The sequence below is a fragment of the Pistacia vera genome, unplaced genomic scaffold (assembly GCF_008641045.1).
Source record: "Pistacia vera cultivar Batoury unplaced genomic scaffold, PisVer_v2 Contig144, whole genome shotgun sequence".
Classification (NCBI taxonomy): Eukaryota; Viridiplantae; Streptophyta; class Magnoliopsida; order Sapindales; family Anacardiaceae; genus Pistacia; species Pistacia vera.
Window position 1 is genome coordinate 88375 of NW_022195510.1, and position 15628 is coordinate 104002.

Genomic DNA, 15628 nt, shown 5'->3' on the forward strand with positions numbered 1-15628 from the left:
GTTTTTCTTCAAGTGACCTGTTTTATTACAGTAGAAGCACTTTCTTGTTTCTGCCTTAGCCTTATTATTCCCTTTTCATTTCTTCTTATTCTTAGCCCCATGATTAGATTGGTTTCCTTTACTAAATTGACCAGATTCAACCCTACCCTTTACAAACAAATTACTATTGTTTCTCTTAAGGGTTTTAAGCTCTAACACTCTAGCCATAAGTCCAGCAATGATCAGGTCTAAACGAGGTACAATACTCAAGTATTGTAGGACAATCTTGACTACTTGGTAGTCTTCAGTCAGTGAGTTCAACAAGATCATGGCAAAGCTAGTATCCCCCAACTCTTCATTTGTGCCTTTCAAGATCAAAGTCATTTTTAAAAACTCATCCAAATTATCCTCAATTGATTTAGAGTTATCCATTTTGTAAGAAAATAATGCACCCTTCAAAAATGCAAGATTCAATGCAGATTGTAAAGCATATAATGAGTCAAGCTTACCCCACAATCCAAGAGGAGTTTCGAGTCCATCTACCTTTTGAAGTACACTGTCCGAGAGGTTCATCACTATTAGGTTGTAGGCCTCTTCGTCGATCTCCTCCTTCTTCCTTAATTTCTCCTCTAGCCACTTCTTATGATCCTTTCCAGTGCAATTGTGACCTTGTTGTGTGAAAGAAGGGTCTTCATCTTCTTCTTCCAGATTTTAAGTGATCTTCCCATCATATTGGGTGATCTCCAATCGAATGGTGGTTGTAGTGGTCATTGTAATGGTGTTTTAGAGTTAATTTTGGAAAGCCCCAATCTGAAACCCTAGATCTTTTGCCCTAAATATTCTCACAATTCTGGAACCGTAGATTTTCCTCAAGATTTTGTCAAGATTGACAAATTCCACTCAAATCCTAAATCCCTAACCCTATAGGAAGACTCAGAACATTTGAATTTGAGAAACCCCTAAATTTTTGAAACCCTAGATTTCAAGAATCGACTTCAATCGAGACTTAGGAATGCAAGATTCTAATCTAGACTCCAAATATAGCTCTGATAACACTGTTATGTAATTAAAGAACTCTATCCAACACCACACACACACAAAAGCAAGCAAGAACAAAAAGAACATGGCGATATACCGTGGTTCACTTATCCTTTATAGGATAAGCTACATCCACATTGAGCTCCGGAAAGGGAGGAGTTCACTACACTAATTATTAACCCAAGAATCACAGTTACAAACTCACAATGATTTCAAGCTAAAGAACAAACCCTTGATATAAGATATCTTGTAACCAACCCTTAAAGAATCTCACAAAGACACTTTAAATTGAGAGAACTAACCCTCCCAAGAATGATTACAACCCTAATCACTCAAGTCTACCCGATTACAACAACCTTGATCAAGACTTTCTGACAAACCCTAAATGAGAATTTTGTTGCTCAATCGAATGAAAAAGAAGCAAAAAGTGTTCTTCGAATTGGGGAAAAAACAGAGTTTATATACCGTTGACCTATAGGTTGAATGTTGGCCGTTGGATCAGATGAAGATTGATGGTCAGGATTCACACAACACTTCCTTAAAACGAAGCTATCCAACTTAACCCAATACTACACCGTTTTCAAGCTTCCACTTCAACAATAAATGTGTTAGAAATTGTATTTGTCCTACATCTACCAATTTGGTAAACTCTCCTCCCTGATGTTGGTGAGAGTGAATTCTACTCAAGCTCGTTTATCAAAAAGAAAAAGAAAAGAAAGTAAANAGCAAAACGTTCGTCGACAAATTTGGAGGAGCCTTCAACGTGCGTTTGTTTCTCTTAACTCATGTTGTATATTTATGCAGATTTTATTTAATATAAATTGTAAAATCATACCCTTGATCTTGGCTCATGTAAACGATCCTGATATTATAATTTTTGTTTCCGCTGCGTATACGGGACCGTTTACTAACACCCTTAACTCTACAGGCATGATTATTTCCCATGAATACTATCTCATGATCAGCGGTTTCAAATTCTTGAAACGAGCTCCTATTTGGGCTCATATGAAAAGTGCAACCTAAGTCTAACACTCATTCCTTAGCAGTGTCAGATGTTGACACTATAAGTACTTCTGGTTCATCTATCAGGTTCTTAGTGGTGGCCCAATTATTCTCAGTGTTTCCTAGTTTTTGTTTCTTAATCCAGTCAAAGCAGTTTTTCTTCAAGTGACCTATTTTATCATAGTAGAAGCACTTTCTTGTTTTTGCCTTAGCCTTATTATTCCCTTTCCATTTCTTCTTATTCTTAGCCCCGTGATTAGATTGGTTCCCTTTACTAGATTGACCAGATTCGACCCTACCCTTTACAAACAAATTACTATTGTTTCTCTTAAGGGTTTTAAGCTCTAACTCTCTTGTTATAAGTCCAAAAATGATGAGGTCTAAACTAGGTACAGTACCCGAGTACTGTAGGGCATTCTTGACTACTTGATAGTCTTCAGTCAGTGAGTTCAACAGGATCATGGCAAGGCTCGTATCTCCTAACTTTTGATCTGTGCCTTTCAAGATTAGAGTCATTTTTAAAAACTCATCCAAATTATCCTCAATTGATTTAGAGTTATCCATTTTATAAGAAAATAATGCACCCTTAAAAAATGCAAGATTCGGTGCAAATTGTAAATCATATAATGATTCAAGCTTACCCCACAATCCAAGAGGAGTTTCGAGTCCATCTACCTTTTGAAGTACACTATCCGAGAGGTTCATCACAATCAGGTTATAGGCCTCTTTGTCGATCTCCTCTTTCTTCTTTAATTTCTCCTCTGGCCACTTCTTAGGATCCTTTTCCAGTGCAATCACGACCTTGTTGTGTGAAAGAAGAGCCGTCATCTTCTTCTTCCAACTTCCAAAGTCGATCTTCCCATCATATTAAGTGATCTCCAACTGAGTGGTGGTTGTAGTGGTCATTGTAATGGTGTTTTAGAGTTAATTTTGGAAAGCCCCAATCTGAAACCCTAGATCGTTTGCCCTAAAGATTCTCACAATTCTGGAACCCTAGATTTTGTCAAGATTGACAAATTCCACTCAAATATTGAATCCCTAACCCTATAGGAAGACTCAGAACATTCAAATTTGAGAAACCCCCAAATTTTCGAAACCGGCCTAGATTTCAAGAATCGACTTCAGCCGGGACTTAGGAACGCAAGATTCAAATCTAGACTCCAAATATAGCTCTAATACCACTGTTATGTAATTAAAGAACTCTATCCAACACCACACACACACACAATCAAGCAAAAACAGAAAGAACACGGCGATATACCGTGGTTCACTTATCCTTTATAAGATAAGCTACATCCACATTGAGCTCCAGAAAGGGAGGAGCTCACTGCACTAATTATTAAACCAAGAATCACAGTTACAAACTCACAATGATTTAAGCTAAAGAACAACCCCTTGATACAAGATATCCTGTAACCAACCCTTAGAGAATCTCACCAAGACACTCTAAACCGAGAGAACTAACCCTCATAAGAATGATTACAACCCTAATCAGTCAAGTCTACCCGATTACAACAACCTTGATCAAGACTTTCTCACAAACCCTAGATGAGAATTTTGTCACTCAATCGAATGAAGGAGAAGCAAAAAGTGTTCTTCGAGTTGGGGAAAAAATTGAGTTTATATACCGTCGACCTGGAGGTTGAATGTTGGCCGTTGGATCAGATGAAGATTGATGGTCAAGATTCATACAACACTTCCTTAAAACGAAGCTATCCAACTTAACCCAATACTACACCGTTTTCAAGCTTCCACTTCAACAATAAATGTGTTAGAAGTTGTATTTGTCCTACATCTACCAATTGGTAAACCCTCCTCCCTTATGCTGGTGAGATTGAATTCTACCCAAGCTCGTTTATCAAAAAGAAAAAAGAAAAGAAAGTAAAGGAGCAAGCTCGTTTATCAGAACGAGAAAAAGAAAAAAGAAAAGAAAGTAAAGGAGAAAGCTAGTTTATCATAATAAAAGAAGAAAAAGGAAAGTAAAGGAGCTGGTGTGAATTCTACCCAAACTCATTTATCAGAACGAAAAAAGAAAAGAAAGTAAACAATGTAAAGAGCAGAAAATTAAATTTGGAAACTGAAAAAAAAAAAAAAAATCAATCTCCAGTCTATTATCATCATCATATACTTGTTTACACTTCGATATATTCGTAGAATAATGCCATGATTTAAAAGCAATATTTCTCTTCTTCTTAATTTGCATACTCAGATTGCTCCATCCCCATTATCTACCAAAGATCTTCCCTCAAACACTCTTTCCCTGGCTTTACTTGCCTGCAAATATATCATTGTAGAATATATTAAGGTTTAATTTAAAGGGCGTAATTAATAAAGAGGGTTAATTAAACAAACCTGTTTTTCCCAATTTGTATAACTTGTTATGATAAAAAGCAGAACTGTTTGAGTAAAGGCACCAGCTTGCACTCCAATCCACAGTCCCACTCCTCTGAATTTCAACCAGAAACCCAATGTGGCAGCCATTGGAATTCCACACAAATAAAAAGCTCCAAGGTTTACAAAAGCTCCTATATGCTGCCACCCACATCCTCTTGCAACACCTAAAACAAACATTTAAAAAAAAAAAAAAAATCATAAATATGTAACAGGATAGTTCGTCTCTTTTACAAACGTCCTGATTTTTCTAAAATTTTGACTTAAACTCTCTCAAACAAAAGTAAATTTTTTTATGCATACGAGAGTTTTTTTCTACGGCAATTAATGAACTCTTGACCATGTGTTACAAAAGGAAAGGAGGCTGAATCATGAGAGGATTTGATTGAAATCCGTATCTGTGAATTTTTGTTCAAAAAAATCTCTTGGTTGAAACATCCATGAGAAAGATTCAGAATGAAAATCAGATACAAGGTAGTCCAATATGAATCAAAACACCAAAACTCAAACATGTATAAAGGGAAGAAGGAGAAGAAGTTAATTACTAACCTGAAAGGACTCCTTGTAAGGAGTCCATGATGACAGATAAGCAAACCAGAGGAGCCATGGTGGTGACATAATCCGCAACTTCTTTCTCATTGCTGAAAACATATCCGAAAACATGGCGACTTGCAAAGAGAATTGCACTCACTATAATCGTCTCTGTGACTGCTAAAAATACTACTGCATATACAGCTACTCGAGCCTTTTGTGGGTTCCCAGCTCCCAATTCATTCGAAACTCTGGTGCTGTACAAACAAGATTCACCGTAAATTTGTCTTTTTGTGTCTACTGGTAAAATCTGACAATAGTTTCAAAGTTTAAGAGTGATTTTCAAAACAAACCTTACTGCAGCACTAAGTCCATAGGGAATCGTGTAGAGTGTTGAAATTGTGTTGAGACTGCTCAGAGAAGTTGAAAATTAATAGTTAAATTTTGTTTCGAGAATAAAATAATTTTTTTATATGAAAAATCCTGATTTTTGTATCTTCGAAAATGAAAGTCTTGGATACAACTGATGTACCATATTGAACATCATTTAAGTATATTGATGTGATATGATTTGCCTTACTAAAGACTTTCTCTTCCCAAATCGCATACTTACCATACAGATAGGACAGAAGTTTCAAGCTCAGGATTTGGTAAAAGTCCTGACATCAAAATAAGGAGTTCAAATGACCACCATTCCAGGCTGCAGTTATAAACACAGAAACACTCATCAGAAAGAGGCTTGAACCCTCATCAGCAGGAAACTTGGTTTTTTCACAAAATGAAAAAAGGAAGAAAAGAAAATTACCAAATCATGACTGCAGAAGGAATAGCAAACCGGAAGAACTCTCCGATTCCCCTGAAAACATCCATGGAAATGGGAGCTCGAGTTTTCGCACAAGCAGAAGAGAACTTCATGTAAATTCCCAGGAAAATCACATTCAACCAATACGAAATACCGATGGCCAATGCTCCCCCAAGGTTTCCAAGTCCAGACTTGAACACCAATACCCAACAAAGAGGAATGTGGAAACAAAGACTGGCCAAAGAGCTCAAGAACATCGGAAATGTCAAGCTCTGCGTCTGAAAGTATCGTACGAGCGGCTGCAGAGCTGCATATGCAAAGAGAGCAGGAAGGAGCCACACTATGAATTTGCCGGCTTCATGAGAAATCCGGGGGTCTTGGCCGATGAAAACCAGAAGCCTTCCCATGAAAATCCATAGCAAAGAGAGAGGAAGACAAACTAAAAATAAAGAGAATATTGCAGTGTAAGTTTGAGTTCCAATTCTTCCATAATGCTTTGCCCCAAATGCTTGTCCACATAAAGTTTCTAGTCCACTCGCCATTCCCATCTGTTAATTTTACAATTGGGTTAGTCAATCTCTCCTGCAGACCTCTACATGGGTTTTCATGTTGCTAATCGAAAATTTCAGTCAAATTTTTGTTCATAAAAAAAGTACATCTTTTAATAACCATTCAATTGTCATAAGAATTTTTTTTTTTTTCCATCAAAAATTGACCCAAGAGAATGAGTGAATTAGCCTTGAAGAGATTGCACTTTGCAAAACTGGTGGGTTATTGAACCAAACAAAAGGGAAGAAAAATGCTTCGAACGGTAAAACAGTTGGCATTAATCAAACTCCATTACAGTGACAGATGCGAGGACCACTAATGTGTCACTTAGTCAAGTTGCAATAATACGAAGATGTATTAATTTGATTCCTACATATAATTCCAGAACAGAGTCCAAGAAATATTTCTAACTAAACTATTACCAAACAAAATAACCCACTTCCCAAAATCTCATATCTTATGATAAGGATTCATCCATTTCATATGATTTTTATATAATATCATGGATATTTAAATATAAATTCCTTCTTATGGAATGCATTTTTAGTTTCCAGCTGGATGGACCTAAATTGTTGCCTAAGATAGTTGAATATAAACATAAAAACACCATCCAGCATCTATCCGATAAAGAGTATTCAACTAATAATTTCAAACATATTAAAATATTAAAATACTGTATTAGGTCAGAAACCAAACCGTATTACATGTACGGTGTACCTATGTATGTATGTATATCTGTAAGTAGAAGACTTACAAGAAGACTGAACCCGGTGACGCCGGCGAGGGATATGGCGATGGCGGTACTAGAGAGAGCGAGTTCACCGAGATGACCGACCATCATGACAGAAATAACCTGCAACAAGTTCTGAGAAAGAATCACGGACACCATAGGAGCCGCTAAATAACCTAGAGTTTTAACTTCTGTAATGAACACATCAGAACTTGTTGCAGTTGAACTCTTCAATGGCGGCAACAACAAACTCTTCTCCATATTTTTGTTCTTCTCCGAGTCTCCCGTGGCACAAACCTCAAACTCCTACTACACTCCACAGCCTCCTCTGGCTAATTTAATTTCCAGCCGCCTCTTCTCTCTAATAATTATGTATAGAGAGAGAGAGAGGGAGAAGAGTTGTATGACTTCAGCTTTCTCTTCAATATATCTATATTTATTGAAAAAATATTTTGAAAATTTTAACGCAAGGAATGTTAAGAAGAATGTGTATAATGGGATCTTTCTGCAATCTTTACAAGTTACAGTTTAGTAATTACTAATTAGGCGCACTTTGTAATCTTTACAAGTAATGATGTAACTTCTTCAATTTGTAAAAGAGCTGCTAATCCGCTGCGTTTTGTAATAAGGGCAATATAAATTAGCCCGCCTGGTTTCTGTTTTGGCAGTTAGTGAAATATCAAGGCTTCGTTTGGTTCAAAATTTGGGGGTTTTGGGAAAGGTTTTTTGAAAAAAGTTAAAAAAAAGTTGAATTAGGCGGGTGTTACGATGTAGGATTTATAAATTATTAAAATACCCTATATGTTTGTTTTTTTACAAAATACCCCCTATAATAAAACATTAAAAGTTAACAAAAATACCCCTAACCCACCCTCAAACACCTCCAGTCGGTCACCACCACCGGAGGTGGCTGGAGTCACTTTATGGGCGCATGACCGGCTGGATCTTACCGATCATGCGCCGATATGGCCTTTTCCGGCCAGATCCACGGTAGATCTGGCTGGCAAAGGTCAGATCTACGGCCAGATCTGGCCGTCAACAGCCAGATCTGGCCGTATTTGCTCTCAACGACGGCCAACAAACGGTCGTCGTTGATGGTCAACGACGACCGTTTGTTGGCCGTCGTGATCGAGTGTTACGGCCAGATCTTTGGCCTTAGATCTGGCCTTTTCCGGCCAGATCTACGGTGGATCTGGCCGAAAAAGGCTAGATCGGCGCACTACCGGCCAGATTCAGCCGGTAGTGCGTCATTCTACCAGATTCCGGCCATTTTCCGATAGTGGTGGTCAGAATCTGGTAAATGTGGATTGTTGGGGTATTTTTGTAATTTTAAAAAAATATTTAGGGGTATTTAATTAAATTAACAAATTTAGAGGGTTTAAAAAAAAATTAAATAATATTGAAAATAGTATTCCCAAAAATGAGAGATTTTGGGTATTTTACTGTTTAACTTTTTTGGGAATACCAAGAGTAGTATTCCCAATCTTGAATCAAACGAAGCCCAAGTTTCCAGATCTCTTTCTACTTTACTCTTTTGCTTTTCGTGTTTTTCGTTTCTTTTTCTTCCTTTGGTGATCCTGAAATTTATCAAGGAATAAGATATTTAATATGAATCAAACTTATATAATATTTCATGTGTTTTATAATGAGATTGATACTATCTACTTTTTTGTAATAGGGTAATTTCTAGGGATGGGCACGGGCTGGGCCTTGGGCTTCCCTGTCTCCGGTCCGTAGCCCGTTCGGAGAATTCGAGGAATCTCTGAATAAAGCCCGTTCCCCAAACAGGAAATTCGAGGATTCCCCAAATTCCCCGTTTGGGGGTTTTGTGTCTTTTTATGTCCTTATTACCATTTTCTCCAAATTATAATATATTATCCAAAAAGAAATTAAATCTATAATGTACATATTAAACATAAAGACCATCATACTAAATTGATAATATATTACAATATGTGATAGATCTATAATCAAAAGATTCAAGACATGAGCTGCCAAACTATTAAAAAGACCCCCACAATCCACATAAATAGATTCAATACATCACACTATCAAGATTTAACAACCAGCAGACAACACCTAACATTCCATTTCCATGTGCAACCCACAAACAATCTGTAGACAAATTTTAGATTATTACAAACCTAAAAAAAATCTAAACCCCATTAAATTGCATACAATTAAAATATAGAGAAATAAACCTGTCACATATGAAATCCAAAACTTTTCACAAAAAGTATCCATATCATCAAAATTATACCACTTCAATTTTCTTATAAACAAGTGAAAAAAATAAATTAGATGATATTTAAGTATTATGTACACAAATTTTAACTATCATACAAATGACTAAAGAAGATGAAAGAAAAAGAATATATTACAAACTACACAATAGATGCAAAAGCAAACTGCAGTGCAGTTTGCTTGTGCGAACTGCAGTGTAGTTTGCTTATCAATCTGCAGTGCACTTTGCACGTTGCACAGGCAAACTACAATACAGGTGTAAACATAAACTGCACTGCAGTTTGTTGTTTGCGCAATTGCACTTTACACAATGCACAGGAGATGCAAACATAAACTGCAAATACAAAATTTTCAAGCATATAAAATCTTTCATCACACGAACCAATCTAAACCCTTAAACCCCACATAAAATCTTCAAGCATAACTGTAGTGCATAACTCAATCAATCAATCTAAATGGCACATAAAATCTTCACTCATAGTCTCATACGAACCAAAACTGATGAAAGCCTGAAACTTTAAAGGAAAACAAAACCTATTTTTCTTGAATCTTGACGAAAAGGGCATGAAGAAAGAAGAGGCGAAGAGCCACCGATGAAATGTGGAGGCCAAAATCAGCGAATAAAGGATGATATTTCGGTGAAGGTTTGATAATGAAGAGGCACACCAGGCGGCAACGTTTTTACTAGATAATGGATTTAGGGTTTCAACTTTCAAACTTTGATTACATTATTCCATCGTGAGTTGAGTTGAGTTGTGGATTTGGACATAATTTGTGTTTATAAATGAAGGGCAAAACTGTTATTATGAAAACATAACAAGGGAAAATGGTAATTATGTAATGGAAATATGGAATTGAAAATTTGAAATAATGATTAAATCGTTTAAAATGAAGGACAAGGTCCACACTCCACAATGTATCAAGGACTTTATTTATAATGATTAAAAAATATATATAATGATTTATGCATTTATTACAATCAATAGCGGATCTAGAAATTTCTGTTAGGGTAGATCAAAATAAAAACTAATTACGTATTAATATTTTTTTTCCAATTAATAATTCTGTTAGCATAGGTCAAAATCCAGAAATTGTACATATTAGTATTTTTTTATTAAAATGCCCACCCTCAACAAGTGTTGGATCCACCCCTGGTTAATGATTATAATGAATCCAAATATCAAAATAATAATTATGATACATATATATACAAATACATTATATATTAACAGTATAATATTATGTATTATTGTATTAAGTAATAAGTATTAACATATGACATTATGATTACGGATAATAGCATATTATGTATAATGTATAATTTTTGTTTTATAACATATTTTGTATAATATATAATATATAATGTATTATAATAAATTCTATATAAAGATTACCATATATATTATAATGTCTCATTAATATTCTAAATAACACATAACATAATATGTGTGTGTGTGTGTGTGTGTGTAATTATCAAATATTTATAATGATTTATTATATTTAATCTAGTTTTATTTATTACCTATTTGTATATGGTTTCATAAAATATTTACACAATTATAATTTATTATTGTATAATATACAATTGATTTTCAAATGTTAAAATTAATATAGATATATATGATTGATTTTTAATTATTAAAATTAATATAGGTATAGGTATATATAATATATATGATTAAAAGTTGATTAGGCGGGGGTGTTACGATGTAGTTTTAAATTATTAAAATACCCTATATTTTGTTTTTTTACAAAATACCCCCTATAATAAACTTAAAAGTTAACAAAATACCCCTAACCCACCCTCAAACCCTCCATTCCCCACCACACCGGAGGTGGCCGGAGTCACTTTATGGGCGCATGACCGGCTGGATCTTGCCGGTCATGCGCCGATATGGCCTTTTCCGGCCAGATCCACGGTGGATCTGGCCGGCAAAGGCCGATCTATGGCCAGATCTGGGTCAACAGCCAGATCTGGCCGTATTTGCTCTCAACGACGGCCAACAAACGGTCGTCGTTGATGGTCACGACGACCGTTTGTTGCCGCTCGTGATCGAGTGTTACGGCCAGATCTTTGGCCTTAGATCTGGCCTTTTCCGGCCAGATCTACGGTGGATCTGGCCGAAAAAGGCTAGATCGGCGCACTAACCCGGCCAGATTCAGCCGGTAGTGCTCATTCTACCAGATTCCGGCCATTTTCCGATAGTGGTGGTCAGAATCTGGTAATGTGGATTGTTGGGTGTTTTTTTATAATTTAAAAAAAAATATTTAGGGGTATTTAATTAAATTACAAATTTAGAGGGTTTAAAAAAAAATTAATAATATTGAAAATAGTATTCCCAAAAATGAGAGATGTTGGCGGTACTAGAGAGAGCGAGTTCACCGAGATGACCGACCATCATGACAGAAATAACCTGCAACAAGTACTGAGAAAGAATCACGGACACCATAGGAGCCGCTAAGTAACCTAGAGTTTTAACTTCTGTAATGAACACATCAGAACTTGTTGCAGTTGAACTCTTCAATGGCGGCAACAACAAACTCTCCTCCATATTTTTGTTCTTCTCCGAGTCTCCCGTGGCACAAACCTCAAACTCCTACTACACTCCACAGCCTCCTCAGGCTAATTTAATTTCGAGCCGCCTCTTCTCTCTAATAATTATGTATAGAGAGAGAGAGGGAGAAGAGTTGTTTGACTTCAGCTTTCTCTTCAATATATATATATATTGAAAAAATATTTTGAAAATTTCAATGTAAGGAATGTTAAGAAGAATGTGTATAATGGGATCTGTCTGCAATCTTTACAAGTTTCAGTTTAGTAATTAGGTGCACTTTGTAATCTTTACAAGTAATAATGTAACTCTGCAATTTGTAATACGCTACGTTTTGTAATAAGGGCAATATAAATTGAGTAATGATACAGTCACCGACGGTAGTACACCGAATTTGTGCACCGAATAACGTGACAAAATTCTAAACGTTGATTAATATTAAGTTAAAATTAATCAACGGTCAGGATTTTGTCACGTCATTCGGTGTACTACCATCGGTGGTTGTATTATTTTCCATAAAAATTAGCCCGCCTGGTTTCTGTTTTAGCAGTCAGTGAAATATAACTCTTTCTACTTTACTCTTTTGCTTTTCGTGTTTTTCGTTTCTTTTTCTTCCTTCGGTGATCCTGAAATTAATCAAGGAATAAGATATTTAATATGAATCAAACTTATATAGTATTTCATGTGTTTTATAATGAGATTGATACTATTTACTTTTTTCTAATGGGGTAATCTCTAGGGATGGGCACGGGCCCCTGTCTCCAGCCCCGGCCCGAAAGCCCAAGGAGATTTCTCGATCTCGGCCCGTAGCCCATTCAGAAAATTCGGAGAATCCTCGAATAAAGGTCGTTCCCCAAACAGGGAATTTGGGGATTCCCCGAATTCTCCATTTGGGGCTTTTGTGTCGTTTTGTGTCCTTATTACTATTTTCTCCAAATTATAATATATTATCCAAAAAGAAATTAAATCTATAATGTACATATTAAACATAAAGATCATCATACTAAATTGATAATATATTACAATATGTGACAGAGCTATAATCAAAAGATTCAAGACATGACTTGCCAAACTACCAAAAAGACCCCCATAATCCACATAAGTAGATTCAATACATCACAGTATCAAGATTCAACAACCAGCAGACAGCACCTAACATTCCATTTCCATGTGTAGCCCACGAACAACCTATAGACAAATTTTAGTTTATTACAAACCTAAAAAAAACCTAAACCATATTAAATTGCGTACAATTAAAATATGGAGAAATAAACCTGTCACATATGAAATCCAAAACTTTTCACCAAAAGTATCCATATCATCAAAATTATACCACTTCAATTTCCTCATAAACAAGTGACAAATATAAATTAGATGATATTTAAATAACATGTACACAAATTTTAACTATCATACAAATGACTAAAGGAGAGGAAAGAAAAAGAATATATGACAAACTGCACTGCACTTTGCAGTTTGGACATGCAAAGTGCAGTGCAGTTTGCATGTGCAAAGTGTAGTGCAGTTTGCACGTGCAAAGTGCAGTGCAGTTTGCATGTGCAAAGCGTGCAAACTGCATAGTAGATGCAAAAGCAAACTACAATGCAGTTTGTTTGTGCGAACTGCAGTGCAGTTTGCTTATGAATCTGCAGTGCAGTTTGCACTTTGCACAGGCAAACTGCCATGCAAGTGCAAACATAAATTGCACTGCAATTTGCTTGTGTGAACTGCACTTTACACAATGCACAGCAGGTGCAAACATAAACTGCAAATACAAAATTTTCAAGCACATAAAATCGTCAATCACACGAACCAATCTAAACCCTTAAACCCCACATAAAATCTTCAAGCATAACAGCAATGCATAACTCAATCAATCAATCTAAATGACACATAAAATCTTGACTCATACGAACCAAAACTGATGAAAGCCTGAAACTTTAAAGGAAAACAAACCTATTTCTCTTGAATCTTGACGCAAAGGGCACGGAGAAAAAAGAGGCGAAGAGTAACTGATTGGTGGGTGTCGAATCCAACAAATAATAAAATTCTCACTCTCAAATAAATACAAATTGTAATAGTGATGAGCAAGGTCGTATCCACAGAGATTGTGTAGATTTATTTTAATGAAAATTAAAGCAAAGAAAAAGGGGGTTTTGAAATTTCGAAGTGAAATAAAAGAAAAAAATTATAATCAACTAAAAATTAAGGAAAAATCAATATCAGGCAAATCTCCAACCAAAGGTATAATTTCAGAATTGGTTCAGAGAATTGATCACAGATACAAGGATAAAATCTTCTATTCTTCACTAAATTGGTTATGATTATTAACAAGCTCTAACAACCTATCTCTCCTTATTTTCTCGATAACCAAAACAAGCTCTTTGATTACTTCCCTTGTCAATAAACAACCCTAAACAAGCTCTTAGGATTTAATCTATCAACAGCATTAATAATTAGAGAGACTACCAATTCTAGCCAACAAATACACAAGCTCGATTCATTTAGACTATATTATACATCTTCATAACATAAATCGAAAATCCCTTTATAATCAACTATGTTATTTCACCACTAATATTAGAACACTTAAACAATTACGGATTTAAAGTTCTAAATGGCAATTTATCAACCTGATAATTGAACAACGGGCCCTTTGCATTAATCAATCAAGACAATAATTGTTAATAAACATAGAAGATATATAAATAGTAAAGAATTAAAAGAACACTAAAAATTATTTAGATCTCACAATCCTTGAAGAACCAAAACTTCAATTATCCTTCAGTTGGAAGAAAAGTATTTAGCTACACATAATTAAAAGAAAGCCTAAAGAAAAGAAAAGAAAAAGAGGTAGAGATCGATGTCCTTTTCTTGTGAATAATCTCCCCATTTATAACCCATCTAATAATAGTTATCCTATCTAGATCAGGAAACTAATTAAAAGCAAATCCTACCAAAATAGGGAGTCTTGGCAAATCCTAGAGATTAAGAAAGGGTAAATAAATCTTTCGAGCTGTCATACATATCTTTTTCTCCAACAAATTCGTAACTCTAGGTCAAAAATCTCAGATCTAGTAAGGCGCGCCCACGCTTTATCTGCTGACTGCTTTTGTGAACATTATGAGAAAACAGGACGTGCCCACGCTTTAAGCAAAATCTGCTTCTCGAATGTATCTCTTTTTGAGCTCCGATTTTTTTCTCTCCAAATCTCTAGATTTTGAACTCAATTTGATTTAACTCCTTAATCTACTCCACAAAATACGAAACATAATCAAAATCCAAGATTTAAGCATTTATAACCATTAAAACATGAGGAAATATAACAAATATATAGATATTATGAATGTTTATCACTGATGAAATGTGGAGGCCGAAATCAGCGAAGAGACGATGATATTTCGGTGAAGGTTTGAAAATGAAGAGGCACACCAGGCGGCAACGTTTTTACTAGATAAGGGATTTAGGGTTTCAACTTTCAAACTTTGATTACATTATTCCATCATGAGTTGAGTTGAGTTGTGGATTTGGGCACAATTTGTGTTTATAAATGAAGGGCAAAACTGTTATTATGAAAACATAACAAGGGAAAATGGTAATTACGTAATGGAAATATGGAATTGAAAATTTGAAATAATGATTAAATCATTTAAAATTAAGGACAAGGTCCACACTCCACAAGGTATCAAGCACTTTATTTGTAATGATTAAAAAAAAAATTATAATGATTTATGCATTTATTATAATCAATAGCGGATCCAGAAATTTCTGTTAGGGTAAGTCAAAATAAAAACTACTTAAACATTAATA

General features: G+C 35.3%; 1 protein-coding gene across 2 annotated transcripts; it reads right to left on the minus strand.

Annotated features, from left to right (window-relative positions):
- Positions 1-4017: 4017 nt before the first annotated feature.
- Positions 4018-7423, minus strand: LOC116123695 (protein DETOXIFICATION 12-like). 2 transcript variants are annotated; one of them, XM_031409438.1, is made up of 7 exons: positions 7047-7423; positions 5777-6291; positions 5555-5641; positions 5295-5351; positions 4960-5198; positions 4372-4577; positions 4018-4293 (listed from the first exon to the last, which is right to left on the minus strand). In XM_031409438.1, the coding sequence occupies exons 1-7, from the start codon at positions 7281-7283 to the stop codon at positions 4225-4227; spliced, it is 1410 nt and encodes a 469-aa protein (XP_031265298.1). In that variant the 5' UTR covers positions 7284-7423; the 3' UTR covers positions 4018-4224. The 2 variants fall into 2 exon arrangements, with proteins under 2 accessions (XP_031265298.1, XP_031265297.1); XM_031409437.1 differs by having other exon boundaries at positions 5747-6291; positions 7047-7422.
- Between the last annotated feature and the right edge of the window lie 8205 nt (positions 7424-15628).